At 42.2% G+C, this 19,109-nt stretch overlaps 1 protein-coding gene across 4 annotated transcripts in view; it reads right to left on the bottom strand.

The window, feature by feature from the left end:
• LOC135548269 (very low-density lipoprotein receptor-like) overlaps window positions 1-16,739 on the bottom strand; it is a 34,748-nt gene extending 18,009 nt beyond the window's left edge. For 3 of the 4 annotated variants that reach the window (XM_064977688.1, XM_064977690.1, XM_064977692.1), the window contains exons 1-3: window positions 16,391-16,739; window positions 9,420-9,539; window positions 2,425-2,547 (exon numbers count right to left, since the gene is read on the bottom strand). In XM_064977688.1, coding sequence (XP_064833760.1) covers window positions 2,425-2,547; window positions 9,420-9,539; window positions 16,391-16,457 — 310 coding nt within the window. In that variant the 5' untranslated portion in view covers window positions 16,458-16,739. The remainder of the gene's footprint in view (window positions 1-2,424; window positions 2,548-9,419; window positions 9,540-16,390) is intronic. The other variant, XM_064977691.1, reaches the window with a different exon arrangement.
• Between the last annotated feature and the right edge of the window lie 2,370 nt (window positions 16,740-19,109).

Raw genomic sequence — 19,109 nt, 5'->3', positions numbered from 1 at the left:
TTGTTGCCTACCCTCACCACCTGGGGGCGGCCTGTCAGGAAGTCCAGTACCCAGTTGCACAGGGCGGGGTCGAGACTCAGGGTCTCGAGCTTGATGACGAGCTTGGAGGGTACTATGGTGTTAAATGCAGAGCTGTAGTCGATGAACAGCATTCTCACATAGGTATTCCTCTTGTCCAGATGGGTTAGGGCAGTGTGCAGTGTGGTTGAGATTGCATCATCTGTGGACCTATTTGGGCGGTAAGCAAATTGTAGTGGGTCTAGGGTGTCAGGTAGGGTGGAGGTGATATGGTCCTTGACGAGTCTCTCAAAGCACTTCATGATGACGGAAGTAAGTGCTACGGGCAGTAGTCGTTTAGCTCAGTTACCTTAGCTTTATTGGGAACAGGAACAGTGGTGGCCCTCTTGAAGCATGTGGGGACAGCAGACTGGGATAGGGATTGATTGAATATGTCCGTAAACACACCAGCCAGCTGGTCTGCGCATGCTCTGAGGATGCGCCTGGGGATGCCGTCTGGGCCTGCAGCCTTGAGAGGGTTAACATGTTTAAATGTTTTCCTCACGTCGGCTGCAGTGAAGGAGAGTCCGCATGTTTTGGTTGCGGGCCGTGTCCGTGGCACTGTATTGTCCTCAAAGCGGGCAAAAAAGTTATTTAGTCTGCCTGGGAGCAAGACATCCTGGTCCGTGACTGGGCTGGTTTTCTTTTTGTAATCCGTGATTGACTGTAGACCCTGCCACATACCTCTTGTGTCTGAGCCGTTGAATTGAGATTCTACTTTGTCTCTATACTGACGCTTAGCTTGTTTGATTGCCTTGCGGAGGGAATAGCTGCACTGTTTCTATTCGGTCATATTACCAGTCACCTTGCCCTGATTAAAAGCAGTGGTTCGTGCTTTCAGTTTCACGCGAATGCTGCCATCAACCCACGGTTTCTGGTTTGGGAATGTTTCAATCGTTGCTATGGGAACGACATCTTCAACGCATGTTCTAATGAACTCGCACACCAAATCAGCGTAATTGTCAATGTTGTCTGACGCAATACGAAACATATCCCAGTCCAATTGAGCCATGTGTTCAACGTGTGTGTACGGTTTTACACTCTCTCAGTGGTTACTGGGTCTGTATCGTATAGATGAGATTATAGCCTCCACAACAACAACACAACATGTCTTTGAGCCCATTCAGAACATTTACAAGTGTATCAATAGTGGCTATTGATCCACCATACAATGCCTGTTGTTTAGAGATCAAACCTAGAGGAATTTCAGAGATATCCATCCCTCATTCCCTTCTACAAGAATACCTATCAGGAACTGATCTGTTACTCATGCGATTGAAACAGTAGGTTTATGTGTAGCAGGGAGGTCTGTCTTGAGTGATCTGGTAAGAACGCTAGATACCATATCAATGAAGTTCAATTTCTGAGTACTGCACATGAAAGAATGCTGGGCTTTATCAGTCAGAGAAAGGTCAGTTTGTGAAGCATGAGCCATAATCGAAGAAGCTAACTCCGACAGAGAGAGCCTAATGTAATATCACCAGTGGTGGAAAAAGTACCCAACTGTCATACTTGAGTAAAAGTAAAAATACCCTAATGGAAAATTACTCAAGTAAAAGTTTGACCCAGTAAAATTATTGGTAGTATTTGGTTTAAAATATACCTACGTATAAATCATTTGAAATTCCTTATATTAAGCAAATCAGATGGCACCATTTTCTTTTATTTACAGGAAGCCAGGGGCACACTCTAACATCATTTACAAAAGCAGCATATGTGTTTAGTGAGTCCACCAGATCAGAAGCAGTAGGGATGACCAGGAATAGTTGGATGATACGTGTGTGAATTTGACTATTTTCCTGTCCTGCTAAGCATTGAAAATGTAAGTATTTTTGGGTGTCAAGAAAACCTATGGAGTAAAAAGCATAATATTTTCTTAAGGAGTGTAGTGATGTAAAAGTAGTCAAAAATATTAAAGTACAGATACCCATAAAAACTACTTAAGTAGGACTTTAAAGTATTTTTACACCATTGAACATCAGACAGGGCTCAGACAATCTAATGTATGATGGCAGATGAACGGACCAACATGCTGCTTTGGAAAATATTCTCATCATATTCACAATGCACTTTCAGGAGGGGATTGCTCAAAGCCAACTGCTTTATGAAAATGAAAGAAAATCCTGAAGAATTAAGTGTTCCTCAATTCCGCAGTATTTGGGTCTGGTAAGCGGTGATATATTCTCTCGCTCACCCCCCATCCATAGACAGAGGCTAAATAAAGTTGAAGAAATTTAACTTGACTCATGAAAAGTGAGGGCAATGAGTTGAAGACTGTCTTATACTGTATACAATTATTAATCTAACAGACTACTGAATATGAATGAACAACATATTCCTATCTGGGGCTGGATCCACATGACTTACGGCACACTTCCACACGCTCGTCAGACCCATCCTCACAGTCTGGCTCTCCGTCGCAGTGCCATCTCTTGGGGACGCATTGGCCATTACGACAGACAAAGTCCACCTCTGCACAGGTCTTCCGAACTGCAAAGGCATAGAGGAAGAGTGTGTTAGAATGATATAGTATGCTAGCTTAGGAATCTAAATGGGAAGCTGACAGTAAGTGAAGCCACTGTGTTTCAGAGTGAGGCCAAAAATGTGCTCCCATTGGCTGCCTGCCAACCAAAATACCACAAATAAAGAGCCAAGTCATACATATCCAGACTAATCCAATATAATGATTCACCATGTGCCCTTTAAATCCTAGTCTGTAACCACTTTTCCATCCACAGTTGTGTGTATAAAAATGTAATTACGACAGCTGTAATAGAAACAGGAAGTTTCGTTCCAATTTTATAAATTCCGACAGAATTAGTTTGTTCGACATGGTGGGATCTTTTTGGGTCTGTAAAATTAATTGTAAGAAATTGCAACGGAAACACCTTTATGCACAGATATTGATATAATAACCATCATATCGAAGTAAACTTGGTAAGGCTGGACAATATATCCTCAAATATTTTTTATTCTAATTTATGAACAATTCAAGATATACACGATTTACGTTATCTAACGAAGATTTTTTTGCACAATTAAAAAAAGTCAATACACTGCATTTCAAAACAGATCATCTAATGAATTCAGGGCTTGTACATTTTTCCTAGGCTTCCACAACCATAAAACCCACTAATAATGTAATTATTTTATAGAAATAGTTTAACCTGCTTTTTTTGCAATAATCCCTGATCTGGCTTTCAGTTTGGTCTACGCCATTCTTTTTTTTCACCAAAACCATGCACATCCACTTGTATTGGCCAACTTCTTGTAGCAGGAATCACAGAACATGGACACAGGTCTCAATCCCACGTGCTAGAGAGTAGCCAATTGTTATATTTCAAGACTCGACAACTTGTATCTATTTTCTTGCTAACAAGGTAGAACTGTTTAAAAGTTTTGGATGAACCCTCCTGTCCAACTGTTTAAACATAGTTTAGATATTGAAGTGGCCTACCGGGATAAAATGCTTATTTCTCAGAATGAAAACGAGTTGCCAATTCCTCATAGAAATAAGTATTTTTATGGTCATTGCACATTTATATAAAACAGACTAGAGAGCCAGCACATAATCTGTGGCTAAAATGATGCTCGCAGTACCGCAATGCTAATTGTGACAGAAACGGAGCATTCATTTTCCACATGTTCGTGGATACTCTCATTTTAATAAGGTCTGCCTTGTTCTACATTGAGTTGGTACATAAAACGGGTATCGTTAAAAGGTTAAATCCTTGCCTATTACAGTAAAATAATGTCTAAGGGTTTCCATATGATCGATTCTGTTGGACCAAACCTCAAATAGCAAGTTTTAAACTGCTTCTTGTCAGAGGAAGACGTTATTTTTTTGTTGTGCGCGGCAGGGGGCCTGGTGTCCGTGCGCGGCAGGGGGCCTGGTGTCCGTGCGCGGCAGGGGGCCTGGTGTCCGTGCGCGGCAGGGGGCCTGGTGTCCGTGCGCGGCAGGGGGAGGGGCGTGCACATAGCAGATGGCGCGAAGGAGACGAGATTCAAAAGACAGAACGCCCATGAAAACAAAAAAGAAAAACCTAGCTTCTTGCGATATATGCATTTGGCACATCGCCCTAAAACAAACAAATTCAATATAGCCTTACACAGACTTATGTAAGCACAGCTTTAATTGAGAGACCGCACCACACATCCCTTTCTATGCCAACCCCTCCTTTCCCTCCTGCTCATCCACCATGACCCAGATATCACAGAGATTCAAGGAGAAACACTGTTTGCCCAGATGGGGGCTCGTTTGCACGTCTCTGTCTTTGCCATTTTCAGCTCTCCGTAACCGCTGCCACTCGCACCAGGTCATGTTCGCCCTGCTGGATTCAGCCCCAACACCAACAGGGCACAGATAAGTAGGGATGTGCATCTTTCCCCTTCAATACGCATCTAGATACATGAGCTCCGATATGATACAGTAACAAACAATATGTTTGAGTTTGAAATGAATCGGTTTGATTAGAGAACAAATTGATATTATTTGTTGCATAAACGCATACATATTTTAAAATCTACTGCAGACAGAGCTCATGAGCTGGATCTGTCGGAGCTGACATACGTACGTACGTATGTAGGCACTTGAGCTGTTCTATAAGGGAAAAGCAGCATCTACCACCAAATTGTTCTGTGCTTCCACTGTCAGATTAGGGAGGCAATGTAGCATTGTAGCAAAGTCCACTCACTTTGGTTCTGAAATTACAATCACACATTTTAAAAGGTTCGCTATGAAGAAATCAAGCCATTTCCTGGCTGCTAAAATTCAAACAGTTTGCCTAATTTCGGTTTGTGACAAAACAAGCAGTCATTATGAAACGACTCATTGTACCAGCTCAGTCTGAAATATATTTTCTATAACCAAAATTTTTGTATTTTCAGCTGGTATACAAAACTGAAAGTAAAAGATGCAAAAATTAAATTTAGGGGATGCGTAGAAATAGCGCACATAGAACAGATCTACCGTTTCTTAGACTTGCTTTAAATAAGAACATGATCTCACACCCCCCTCACAAAATCGAATCGCTGAAGTTTGGCAGGTTTACCAAGAACTTGTTTTCTGTCCTCATGAAAAGAGACTTTACACTGTATATCAACAAATGACATGTATATAAGCTCTTGGTAAACCTGCCAAATGTCAACCATTCGATATATATATATATTTATATATATATGAGTAAAAACTAATCTGGCTATACCTGCTGAATGGGGCTGACAATGGATTCACCATCCGCAATAATTTTGTAAGTTTTCCTTTAGCTGTGTGTGTGTGTGTGTGTACACACACACACGAAAACTTAGTTTGACTAGGCTTCTGACATTGCCTTGGGGTGTTCAGCATGCAAAATTACTTGTAGATCAATGTTGCTTGTAGATCAATGTGTAAAAAAGGCCATCCTGCTCCTCTCTACCCAACATCCCCTCATAGTCCCTTCAGTTTTCCTTAAGTCCCTTTAGTTTGGCTGCTCAGCCTACCTATATTAACCCTCACCAATCATACCCCTGCCATTCCCAACCAGTCAGAGTGCTTGGAAATGCGCATCTGGGCACTGCACCTGCCCCCTCAGGTCAGAGTTGTCATCATCCGAAGTGAGAAGACGCATGTTTCTGAGGACTTTCTATTGTTGACGGTAACATGAATGTCTGAATGTTGTGCGTGCATCGAAATGACCACAACAATAAGAGTAATAACAGCCAGCTCATCTACTTCCTTTCCCTAACTTTCTTTTGGTTTTCCTATTGGAATAAATTAACGACAATCATCAAATTTATTAGCCAATAAGCAGCCTTCTTACCCGGGATTCAGGGTAAAATCCGACCAGGCAGGACCTCAGGCAGTCTGTAGTTTCCATTCTTATGATCAATCAGTTTCTCTCCTGCTTATTTTACCTCCTTAAAATAAATTACTTTTCTTTCTGATATGATTGTGTGTGCAGCTACATACCACACAATTAGTATCAGAGAGTGGTGTATGTGTGGGGATCTTCATTAAATCCGTGTGGATCTTCATTAAATCCGTGAACCGGAACTACTGCTTCCTCGTGTTCTGAACGGACCCCCTGTGGCAGTTGCTGCGGTCTAAAATCCAGCACCTAAATTATCTATCCCTTTTTATTTTTATTAATAAACCCATATTTTTCAATAAGATTAAGTCATTTGGATTACTAAAATCATAAACATATTCAAAGGCTACAGCTGTGTCTGTGTGGTGGTGACTATGAAGAGTAGTGATGGGCCTCAACATCATGTTCTAACTGGACAGCAGTATAAAAAAGAGCAGAACCAAACCAGAACCAAGCAGGTGAGGGCATTCACAGCCGACCGTTTTTACATGGTCCTTCTATAGTGACCAACATCTTACATTTTTTCTTCTCCCCATAGTCCGTCAAATCTCTGGATTTAGCGACCAATAGTTGTTGTTTGTTTTTTTTACATGGTCCTTCGTATCACCGGATTCTGATCTGCTATAGTTGAGATGTTGGAGTACCCAGAAAAGGAGTTGTTTAAACACCCCAGGATGCAGACCAGTTATGTATGAGACGCCTGTCACTACCCACCTCAGCCCACACAAAGCAGTCATGCATCTGAGGAAGATGAGTTGAGTTCTCGCCACCTCCACGGGAAGACCCACTACGTCCTGAGGTGGCCCATCTATTCAACAGATCTTCATTGCTCCAGGCCCCCCCAGCTGGAGCCTGTGTCATATCTGCCAGAGCGTTAGAGGTACCACCCCGAGATGGTCCAGCCACTTTCCAGACCGACATCCCTCTAGGCTCACCTGTGCGCCCCAGAGCGGCCTAGCTCCCAAGCAGATGAAGACAATTCCAGAGTTGGTCTGCACCCTCCTCAGCCAGCTCCTCGATTAGCCACAGTTAAGGACACTCCCGCTCCAGTCGTGGAGCCACAGCCAGCCGGTGCCATAAAGCCTGTTCTGGTTGCGGAGTCATCCTCTCCTCTCAGTTGGGATACTCCTGCTAGTCAAGGCACTCAGTCCACAGCTCTAGTATATCCTGCCCTGCATGGACCGCAGACCCCCTCCTTATTGGGTACGCATCGTCCTAACCCGCCAGGCTTAGAGCCCCCTGCCATGCTCGGCCATAAGTTAGCTGTCCAGTCTGCAGTCTCCTGCCCTGCTCAGATTACACACCCCTGCCTTAGTTGTTAGGCACTTGCCTATCCCACCAGGTTTAGAGCCTTCTGCCTTACTTGGCCCCAAGTTCATGGTACTAGGCTCAGTCTCTAGACATAGGTCAGGCTACAGCTCCTTAGCTCACCGGCTTAGAGGCTCCTGCCCTGCTAAGTCACCTGCGCTAGGTTCAGTCCTCAGCCCTAGTCTGCCCTCAGTCCCTAGCACTAAGTCATTGGTCTCCAGCTGCACTAGGTCTGTTGTCTCCAGCATTTGTCAGCCCTCAGTCCCTAGCCCAGGTGGGTCATCAGGTTCTTGCCCCGCTAGGCTCAATGGAACCAGTTTCTCCCTGTCAGTTCCACAGTTATCAGCACTAGGCTCTGAGCCTTAAGATGTTCTAGTTTCGCTGTGTCCAGTTCTAGTCAGCCTGGCGGAGCAGTAGACTGAGGGCCAAAGGTTCTCTGCCCCATTAGGTCTGCAGCATCAGTCGTCAAGCAGTCAGCTCCCTCAGGGCAACACTCCAAAACCACCTGCCCTAGTTGTAGGCCCTGGGTCTCCAATCCTGGTAGACTCAGAGTTAACTGCTCCTCTAGGCATGCAGTTAGACAGTGCGCTGCCCTCAGCCTGTACCAAGTTGCCTATACTTGCGCTACACTATACAATCCCTGCTCGACTAGGTTTGAAGCATCCCATCATACCTGGCTTGAAGTCCTCAGATTTCAAGTACCCTGCTCTGCTAGGTCCTCAGTTCCCTGACCCGGGGGGCCTGCTGTCTTTACTTCTGGGGGGAGGGAGGGGGGTTGCCGACCTCCTGCCTTGGACGACCCTCAACCCGCACGGTGTTTCTTGGGGCAGCCCAGGACCGTCTCCGCACATCTGTACCTCCCACACGGGCGGCCCCTAAGCCTAGCCGGGTAGGTGTAGCCCGCTAGGAATAAGCTTCCCCTCAAGGCCTGTCGCTTTTCAGACACTTTGGCCCTTTCAATACTGTGGGCCCCATTAGAAACTGTGCCATTTAGGTTAGAGGCCTTTTTGTGGATGTTAATATTTCCATATTAAATATTGGGGCGTCTTTAAAAAAGGCTGTCCTGCTCATCGCCTCTATCTCCCCATCCCTTCAGTTTCCCTAAAGTCCCCTTAGTTTGGCTCTTCAGCCTACCCAAGTTATTTCTCACCAATCATAGCCCTGCCATTCCCAACCAACCAGAAAGCTTGGAAATGCACATCTGCACACTTTACCCGCCCACTCAGGTCAGAGTGTTATCGTCGTTCCAATGGGAGAAGACGCATGTTTGAGGACTTGCTATTGTCGACAGTAACACGAATGTCTGAATGTTATGCATGCATCAAAATAACCACAACAATACGATTAAGTCATTTGGATGACCAAAATGATAAACATCTTCAAAGGAAACAGCTGTGTTTGTGGTGGTGACTATGACGAGTACAGCGATGGCCTCATGTTTAACCGGACAGCACTATAAAAAGGACCGAGCCAAACCAATCAGTTATAAGTATATAGCGGGTGAAGGAATTGACAGCCAACAGTTTTTACGTGGACCTTCTAGCCAGATATAGTGACCAAGGGTTTTTACAGACTCGACACAGGTACATGCTTACTTCGACACCGAAGGAGAAGGAGCATCGGTTGTCACCAAATATTAGGTATTTTCGAAGGTAGCATGTAATATGAGCATAAAAAATATTGAATCCATTTTACAGTAAGGCTGTAAGGTAACAAAATATGGAATAAGTCAAGGTGTCTGAATACTTTCCAAATGCACTGTATTTTCAGATGTTTGAAGCTTACGTACAAAAGTAAAATACGCAAAAATTAAACTTAACTGGAAGCATAGAAATAGTGCACATAGAACAGATCTACCACTTCTTAGAGACTTGCTTTCAATGAGAATGACAGATCTATAATTTACATTTCAATGTGAATTTGGTCAGGTCGCCCAAAAAGTAGCAGCTTTAAACATCTGAATAGTGGCCCAAAACTTATCGGTGATTCATTATATAACTTATCAGTAATTCATTATATAAGTTATAACGGGTAGGCCATCATTGTCATGAAGAATTTGTTCTTAACTGACTTGCCTAGTTCAATTTTAAAAAATAGCAAGGTTTGTTTTCTAACGCAGTAGGCTGTGTCACCGATTTGTCACCAATCTGACCGAATTTTGCAGAACCGGGAGAGAGAGCTTGTGTGTGTGTGTGTCACCCTCACCGCAGGTGTTCTCGTCACTCCCGTCCGAGCAGTCCTCATCCCCGTCACACTGCCAGACAGACGGGATGCAGCGACCGTTCCCACACTGGAACTGACTGGGCTCACATTCTGTCTTTGATCCTGGAAGAAAGAAAAAAGAAACTAACTCAAAACCATCATCATGTATAACTAGTGTACATGTCTCCAGGCCTCAAGGAATGCAAATATGTTCCATCTGGTTTGTCACTGAATTGAAAGGCCTCGAACCTGAGTGGTGTTTGTAGGGCACAGAAAACAAAAAGCCATTAATATACAGACATGTTCAGCCAAGAAGAGTTCAATTCTAAATGACCGTCAATTGGTTAATTTGACGACACCGATGACACGCTGTGCTGTAGGTACACCTGCTTAGGGTTGTTACCAGTCCACCACAGTGAAACTTGTCAGCAAGCCACTAACCAGTGCAGAGAGGAGAAAGTATAGCCAGACCATGTGCAATAACCCCTGCTCCTCAGTGATCATCCCCTCAGCATGGGATCCTTCTGCAGCAGGGAACTAACAGACCTCGTGCTGGGAGGCAAACACCGCCAGCACAATCGTCTGCCTGGGACAGTGCTAATTGTCCTGGGCAATGGTCATATTATAAGTCCGAAATGCCATCATATTCCCTAAATGGTGCATTACTTGTTTTTAACAGAGCCCCATAAGCTCTAGTCAAAAGTAGGGCACTACATAAGAAATAAGGTGCCATTTCTGATAGACATCATTAAACAAGCCAACAGATCAGGCGCAAACAGATGAGGTAAAATGCCAAAGAACAATCAAGAGGATCATATAAAACAAAGTGTTTGCAGTGTGGACATTTGCATAAGTCTCAGCAGTACTACCAAACAAGACACTGATATGGCTGCAGGCCTACACAGTCTACAGATTGCATTACTCAATGCCACTCATGCCAAAACGTTCCAGTAATATTTCAAGGCTAAAGGTAAGGACCGGTGCGCAGCAGCAGTGATACTGGAGTGGATTACATTAGAGCTTAACCTATGACCTCCAAACCATCTCCAGAATAATAAGGCTTGTCCTGAGGGGGCAGGGGACCATTTAACAAAATGAATGGAGACTAGTATAATCATATGTAAACAGTGTTGCTTCCATCGCTCTCCTTGCCCCAACCTGGGCTTGACCAAGAGACCTGAATGTTGACTAGTCACCCTGGAAGCATCATTACCCATCGATCCAATAAAGCCGCAGCCCTTGCAGAGCATAGGAAACTACTAAGGGCTTAGAGCGAGTGAAGTCACAGATTGAAATGCTACTAGCATGCATAGCTAACTAGCTAGCCATTTCACACTGGTTACACATACACACAATGAGGCTGAATCATGTGAATACAACTGTCAACTGTATAGGTACTATTGCTCATCTGTTATACGGCGCAAGCAAAGTTCACCAGGAGTAAACTCATCAGATGTCTCTGCTACTGCACCACATTTTGTGCCGAGGTTGCTTCACTAAAAAGTGAACATGCTAGCGAGCCTGGGGCAGCGGGTTTGTGCTTACCCCGTGTTAATAAAAATAGGCTATAACTGAACAAAAATAAGTGCAACAATTAATGATTTTACTGAGTTAGAGTTCATAAGGGAATCAGTCAATTCAGTTCTAGTGGACGTTCCTGCAATCAGCATGCCAATTGCATGCTCCCTCAAAACTTGAGACATCTGTGGCATTGCGTTGTGACAAAACACATTTTAGAGTTGCCTTTTATTGTCCCAAGCACAAGGTGCACCTGTGTAATGCTCATGCTTTTTAAATCTTGATTCCCACACCTGTCTGGTGGATGGATTATCTTGGCAAAGGAGAAATGCTCACTAACCGGGATGTAATCATATTTGTGCACAACGTGAGAGAAAAGCATTTTGTGCATGTGAAAAAAATTATAGGATATTTTATTTCAGCTCACGAAACATGGGACCAACACTTTACAAGCTGCGTTTATATTTCTGTTAAGAATACATTAGGGAATTCACCTACTAACCAAACTTTGAAGTAGGCCTATTGAAACCTATTGGCATTTTAAAGATCACCTGTCTCATATATCACCAGTTTTACATGGATTGTAGGCTTCTCATCAAGTGTTTGCAATTGTGTAAGCCTGAGAAACACTCCAAGAAAATATGTTGTGTCTCAGATGGATGTTATTGTGAAATCAGATGACTCAATTCATTGTTAAATACTGAACAAACCTGTTTCCATAATGAAAACTAGAGCAAATATTGAAATTAAAATATGCTTCAGGCATAGACTACTTTTTTTTTAGTAAGAAAAAAAAACATTTAAAAAATGTGTATCAATCCCATTTTGCATATCTAATTGGTTGAAGCCTAGATTTGATCGGTCTGTCCATGACATTCCGCAACAAAGCCTCCTTCACTCACGCCGCCAAACTTACCCTAGTAAAACTGACTATCCTACCGATCCTCGACTTCGGCGATGTCATCTACAAAATTGCCCCCAACACTCTACTCAGCAAACTGGATGCAGTTTATCACAGTGCCATCCGTTTTGTCACTAAAGCACCTTATACCACCCACCACTGCGACTTGTATGCTCTAGGCGGCTGGCCCTCACTACATATTCGTCGCCAGACCCACTGGCTCCAGGTCATCTACAAGTCCATGCTAGGTAAAGCTCCGCCTTATCTCAGTTCACTGGTCACGATGGCAACACCCATCCGTAGCACGCGCTCCAGCAGGTGTATCTCACTGATCATCCCTAAAGCCAACACCTCATTTGGCCGCCTTTCATTCCAGTACTCTGCTGCCTGTGACTGGAACGAATTGCAAAAATCCCTGAAGTTGGAGACTTTTATCTCCCTCACCAACTTCAAACATGTGCTATCTGAGCAGCTAACCGATCGCTGCAGCTGTACATAGTCTATTGGTAAATAGCCCACCCATTTTCACCTACCTCATCCCCATACTGTTTTTATTTATTTACTTTTCTGCTCTTTTGCACACCAATATCTCTACCTGTACATGACCATCTGATCATTTATCACTCCAGTGCTAATCTGCAAAATTGTAATTATTCGCCTACCTCCTCATGCCTTTTGCACACAATGTATATAGACTCCCCTTTTTTTGTACTGTGTTATGACTTGTTAATTGTTTACTCCATGTGTAACTCTGTTGTCTGTTCACACTGCTAAGCTTTATCTTGGCCAGGTTGCAGTTGCAAATAAGAACTTGTTCTCAACTAGCCTACCTGGTTAAATAAAGGTGAAATAAAAAATAAAAATAAAATGACAATACTAATTTCCTGTCTGTAGCCCCACCCTCTGTGGCAGCCAGGTGACAACGTGCCTGAGCACTATTGGTCTCATTATCAAAATAAACAGGGAGAATATAGCCTATGATATATCTCCATTTTAATTAGGTCAACGAACCAATCTCTAATTTGCATACAGTCTCACTCAATACAAAGGAATTAAACAATCTGTGTGAGACGCAACAAAAGCCCCTCAACTGACACTAACAAATGTCATTTTCACAGTGGTTCAAAATCAGCTCTCAAAAACCCTTATCCGTATGTAGGGTTTTCAGCAATTACATTCGCCCATATTTGTCTTCATGTGAACTACAAATCGGACAGTCTTAAAGTTTAGAAAAGTTAATCGCCCCCTCAAACCGGTTTTCAAAATACATGCGGATAGGCCCCTTCCCTTTCATCGGTGAGAAATAATCTTTCAAATAAATATACACTTACTGTAGTGGTTGTGCATAGATCCAGAAGCTGTGCGCCTCCAGTTGAAGAACTATATTTCCTCCCCAGTTACGTTTACACACAAGTTGGGCGCAAGCTGACCACACCTTTCGCGTAGGTTGCACCCACACTGCTCGCGCACACCAAAGAGCATCTGCATTGCCAAGCGCAAAAATAGAAGTCAGTTCTATTTGTGACGCTGTGCAATCCTGCCTCTCCCATCTCCTCATTGTTTATAGAAGCAGATACCCACGTGCCATCTCCTCATTGGTTATACCCACGTGGGTGATATAAAGGAACTTCGGTCTGGTCTGTTGTAGTAATACACCAATGAAAGTGTTGTGTCTTTGGCTATGCCGGATTAAGTGATATGACATGCTATTCTATAAAATAATTTCTCCGTAATTAATATCACCTGATTGAGCTAATCATGTAAATGTAATTAACTGGAGAGTCGGGCACCACAAAATAATATTTATAGAGCTGTTATCTTCCGAATAAACTCTTAAAGACCTAGTAATATTTTACATCAATCGCAGTCAATATTAATCCTCATCTTAATTCAGTCTCATCTGAAAGTTGTAAATTCCAAGTTATCTGCACGAACGCTGGCTAACAATTTGAATCAGCAATACAAAAATTGGGTTTAATCATTTATTTACTAAATACCTAACTAATCACACAGAATTACACATACACATAATTAAATCATAACTTGATTACAAATTACGTCATAGAGGAAAACGTCCCTAGCGGGCGGAACAGATATGACAGCTTGTTACACAAAGGAAAAGGGCTGGGTTTGAGTGAAAGAGCAGGAAGACTGAGGGACACAGGGAGAAGCTGTGCTATCGTAAATACAGTATCTGATGCATCCTAAATTACTGCCCATTTGGAAAAGGAAAATGCAATAAATATTTACTCTGAGCTGCGCTTCGCTAGGTTGGTGGTAGATGGAAGGCCGTGTTGCCAAAGCGAGTCCTTTGAAGAATGTCTCTGGTTGTCAATTGGATACGTTGTAGTAACGTCATTGGGTAGACGGGATACTCTGTCTGTTCCATCCTAACCCTCGTTGCATCTGCTGTTGCTAACTCAACAGCTAGGAGGTATCACTTCTGTAGTGAATAAGAGTTCAAAGTTCATACCATTCGTAACCAAAGCTCAAACTGATGTTGGCTTCGTTCTGTAGTTATTATCTGAACCATTCGGACATAGGACCGTCGTCCTACATCCTCGGAACAGATGGTTATATTGTTGTCAATGGCTTGTATAGGAAGGGAGAGGAGGGCGTGTTTGAAAAGTTTTGTAGCCCATGTCCCTTCACAGGGGCAGGCCACTGATTGAGTAGAGCCCTATCTTATGAAAACCCAAATCTCACATTTTAGAAGCTAAAATCACATTTCATCCCATCACAAATAACTTCATATTCAAACATTTAAATTGAACAACAATTCCATGTGAATCCGATAATTCTGATGTGTAGACTTTCCACTGTAGAGTTTATGTCATCTTATCATTGATGAGAATGTCTCAGATGACAACCGAACTGACATCATATTCATTAAGTACCACCGCATATGTTCCATTGGTCGGATTACCAGAATATAGTTCATTTCCCCACACCTTCTGATGTTCCCAGAATCTCTATGTTAACCAAGGGTTTTGCAAATGTAACCTCAGTAGGGTAGAGAGAGGTATTTATGATTTATAAACCTACCCCCCCCAGGCCAACGTCATGACAAAAGTTAGATGCCAATTGCCATATAAAGTCCAAAGAAGAAAAAGCCTGGAAGGAGAATAGATGACAAAAAAACGATTCAGTTGACCGTTTTGTGTGGATTAATTGTCAGAGTAGAGGACCTTGTGCATTTCAGGTAAAATAACATTTATATCCCAGGACAAATTAGCTAGCTAAATAGGACAAATTAGCTAGCAACCTAAAGCTAGCTAGCTAGCTATATTGCCATAAATGTTTAATGCTTTTCGACCTGTCCCCAAATTAATATAATTGGTTCAGAGTTTGTTTTGACATTTCAACCTGCATATCAATTTGCGCACAATGGCGTGCGGCCGGTTTGACATTTCAACCTGCATATCAATTTGCGCACAATGGCGTGCGGCCGGTTTGTGTACAGTGTAACAGTTTGATAGCTAATTAGCACAGGTGGCCGCCTTTGTCTTCCGTAAACAAGCGATGTAACGTGGAGATATGGCCATGTGTGAACACTAACCATATAATAGGTGTGTAGTAGAGGTCGACCGATTAATTAGGGCCGATTTCAAGTTTTCATAACAATCGGAAATCTGTATTTTTGGGCGCCGATTTGCCGATTTTTAAAAATATATATATTTGTCTACCTTTATTTAACTAGGTAAGTCAGTTAAGAACACATTCTTATTTTCAATGATGGCCTAGGAACGGTGGGTTAAGAAGACTCACTCACCCTTGGGAGATCTGCTCTCTTCACTGCCTCAACATAGGAAAGTACTTCGTATCCCCAGCTGCTTGTGCGCCCCCACAGTACTTTATATCCCAACTGTACAATCCTTCAGACTATGCACATTTCTCACGTCGTGGGATCTCCCTTCTACTGCAACATGTCCGAATCTTTGACCCCCCAAATAAATCACGGACGTAACCACCCCAGCAGAGAATGCAGTTTTGCTACGCGCCCCAGCGTTGTCGACACCATACACCACCCCCTCTTCAGGAATAAATAAAATCACTGGGGGGAAATCCTGTACTGAGAGCGAATGTCGGAGAGGAGAAGTTTACAAATAAACACTTGCCCTACATAGCCATATCAATTTTAGGTTCATTGTAACCAAACCAATGACCCAAACTGACCAGTTAAAAATAGTATCCAATCTTTTTCATATAAACGATGGCGTAGGCTACACAAAACACAGGCGAGGGCCTTTTACCTGGCTACATTTATGACCGACTCCTCTAAAGGCTAAACGCAATTATTAAAGCGTTTCTTTCACTGACGTAGGCGTTTATAGGCAACTGCTGAAATAATAAATACGGTGAGCGCACAATGCAAAACAGGCTGCCCGAGTGTCCGTCTTGGACCATTTTCATTGAACGAAAGCAAGGCATTACCGCGTTCATTCCTGTGTAAAGACAACATATAGGCAGGTGCAATGGTCATAACGCATTGTTGTACCGTCACGTTGAGATATGCCACGGTAATAAACCTTTGCCCTCAAATTAGGCTACTTACCGTGTACAAAACCGCACTGTTGAAGACATATCCGTAGGATAAGAATCTCCAGAATAGACGTCAACATTTCGCGGTGTAGCTGAGCGTGAGAGTTGGCCTCGTCGTTCTGCGCCGATATTCACACTGCTGTCAGTGCCGATACGACGCCTTTTTGGAACAAACAGAAGCCACCCGCTTTTTTAATCTCATTTAGGCAACACAATTCACGCTCTCCCTCCTCTCAAACTGGCCATCGAGCTGCAAAGCATGTCCTAATTTACTGTGAACATGCACCAAATAACCGCGCCAGCAGAGTTGTGTGTGCGCTTCTCAGCTTTTCCGCTTTCAATATGTAATTTCATACATTCCTTGTCCACCAGTAACGTTAGGCTATGTATGTGTAATGCTATTCTGATGGGAAGTGTTTTGTTTCATATAACATTTCATAACTGTAACAAATATGAAAACGTATGTTCATGTGATTGTCAAGTGTCAAAATGGTGATGATTGGCTGAGTGACTGATTAACATATATATTATACTATATATATTATACTATTTGGTTAATTGTTTGATTACTCTGTCAATATAATGTGAGTGGGACATTTCACCGGCCAGACTTCATGGGACTGTGGATATAAAATCTAACAAATTATAGAACATATTTGCAGAAATTTCAGGTCACTAGTGTTTCCAATGACAATGTTGACGACATGTCAATATTTACATAATTAGTTAATTCACAGATCAATTGAACATACTGGGAAAGGGTGCAAAGAAAGCCATTACAGGGGTCAATGTGGACCAACTTCTATTATACTGCTTGTGTTTAGGCCACAAGTTTAGGCTTCTTATCCATCTGCTTATTAACATGAGTAGTGGGCGGCAAGTAGCCTAGCAGTGAAGGGTCAGTAACCGAATGGTTGCTGGTTTGGATCCCCAAGCCGACGAGGTGAAAAATGTGCCCTTGAGCAAGGCACTTAACCTTAATTGTTACTGTAAGTCCCTCTGCATAAGATAGTCTGCTAAAATCTCAAATGTGTGCTACTGAGTAATCTTCCTGCACCTTGCCTGCTCTTTAGTAACCTAGTAGTGCTGTACTGGTAAGACTGCGGAAGGCACTTTGGCTGCGTTTAGACAGGCAGCCCAATTCTGGTATTTTTTTCACACATTTTGTCTGTTGAATCAGGTCAGCTCTGAAAAATATCTGTTGTGAAAAGATCTCATGTGCTTTGGTCTAAAGACCAATTAGAGGGGAAAAGATCAGAATTGGTTTGCCTATGTAAATGCAGCCTTCCAGTCCTAGATTCTGCAGGCACCCCAAAACTTAACTGTAAAACTGTGCATCGTCATGGGGTGTCTCTCTATAATGACGAATCCATAATTTAGAGCAGTTTGCAAACGTAAACCCAGGATTTAGTGTTGTTTGCAGACTTTGATGTGTACATGTCAACACATATATTTACAATGTAGCAAACAAGTAAACTCAGGTTTAGTACTGTAATAGTATGGATTGGAAAAGGATGTACTACCTAAGATTGAATAAACTGAAATGGTTGTGTGCACAATTCTTAATCAAGTTAATGATCACCTAACCCTAACAGTGATATGTTTTTTTTTACCAGAAAATTATGAGACATAACCAAAGGATCTGTAGTTTCAACATCGAATATAATTTTATTGAGTAATTTACCACTGTCAAATAGCTTTAAAAATGTCAAATTTAATGGATTTTGACATATTAGATACTATAATTCTGGCAGTTCTGTCTCGAGACTGTGTTAATTAATTCACAATGATGGATCTTAGTAATCCTGCCTTCAGAAATTCTCATTTGCATTGGTTTTCGTCTTTGCTGTCTCCCATTTAATGAACTAGTTAAAGAACAGTGCACTAATATCCTGTGCTGCTAATGTGGTGATGCTGGTGGTGATATGGCTGTGGCAAAGTAGAGGAGGAGATGAGAGGGAGAGAGAAGGAGAGACAGACATAAGAAGTGATTTAGAGCACTATTTGTTCTGGCTTCCTTGTCAAGGTCTGAAAGAGACGTCATATTATCTCAATTCTCCTCACTGAGTAAGATGTGAAAACATTGAATATTAATCACGATATCATTATGATTTATTTAGTATGCATGTTTAATGAACCAGCTCCTCTGATGCTTGCGTTGCTGCTGTAGCATTCCTTAAAGTGCAATTCTGCCACTTTTCAACCTCATATTCATTATCTCTGCACCAAACCAGTGTCTATATATTTTAAAACAGTGTGTTTCTATGACCTGTGGTTAAAATGATAAGGTACTAAAATTTGAACTTGTAAAATGGGCCGTAAACACATCTTTCTTATAGTCCCTCTTTCTTCATCTTTTTAGGATTTATAATTGCTATTTCCTGCCTTGATTCTAAATGTATGATGTTTATATTGTATTTATGTTATTATAATTATTTTCTCCTATGTAGAGCTTTGCAGTAACACTAATGAAAAGCGCTATACAAAATAAATGTATTATTGTTATATATATTTTTAGACGGTTGTCTGTGACATCACAGGGTAGGTTTAAAAGTTAGAAAAACAATGAGTCTCTAGCCAGAGTGAGAATTTTTTTACTTTATATATTTTTTTCTACAAAACGTAGAAATGCACCGTTTTCACATGTGTAGACACTGGTATTGTGCTGGAGATCATGACAATGAGGGTGAAAAATTGTGGATTCGATTTTATCTGAGCTAATATCTGCCCAT

This window comes from Oncorhynchus masou, chromosome 11 (assembly GCF_036934945.1).
Source record: "Oncorhynchus masou masou isolate Uvic2021 chromosome 11, UVic_Omas_1.1, whole genome shotgun sequence".
Taxonomy (NCBI): domain Eukaryota; kingdom Metazoa; phylum Chordata; class Actinopteri; order Salmoniformes; family Salmonidae; genus Oncorhynchus; species Oncorhynchus masou.
The sequence above is the reverse complement of the archived record's forward strand: the minus strand, read 5'-3'. Positions and strand labels throughout refer to the sequence as shown.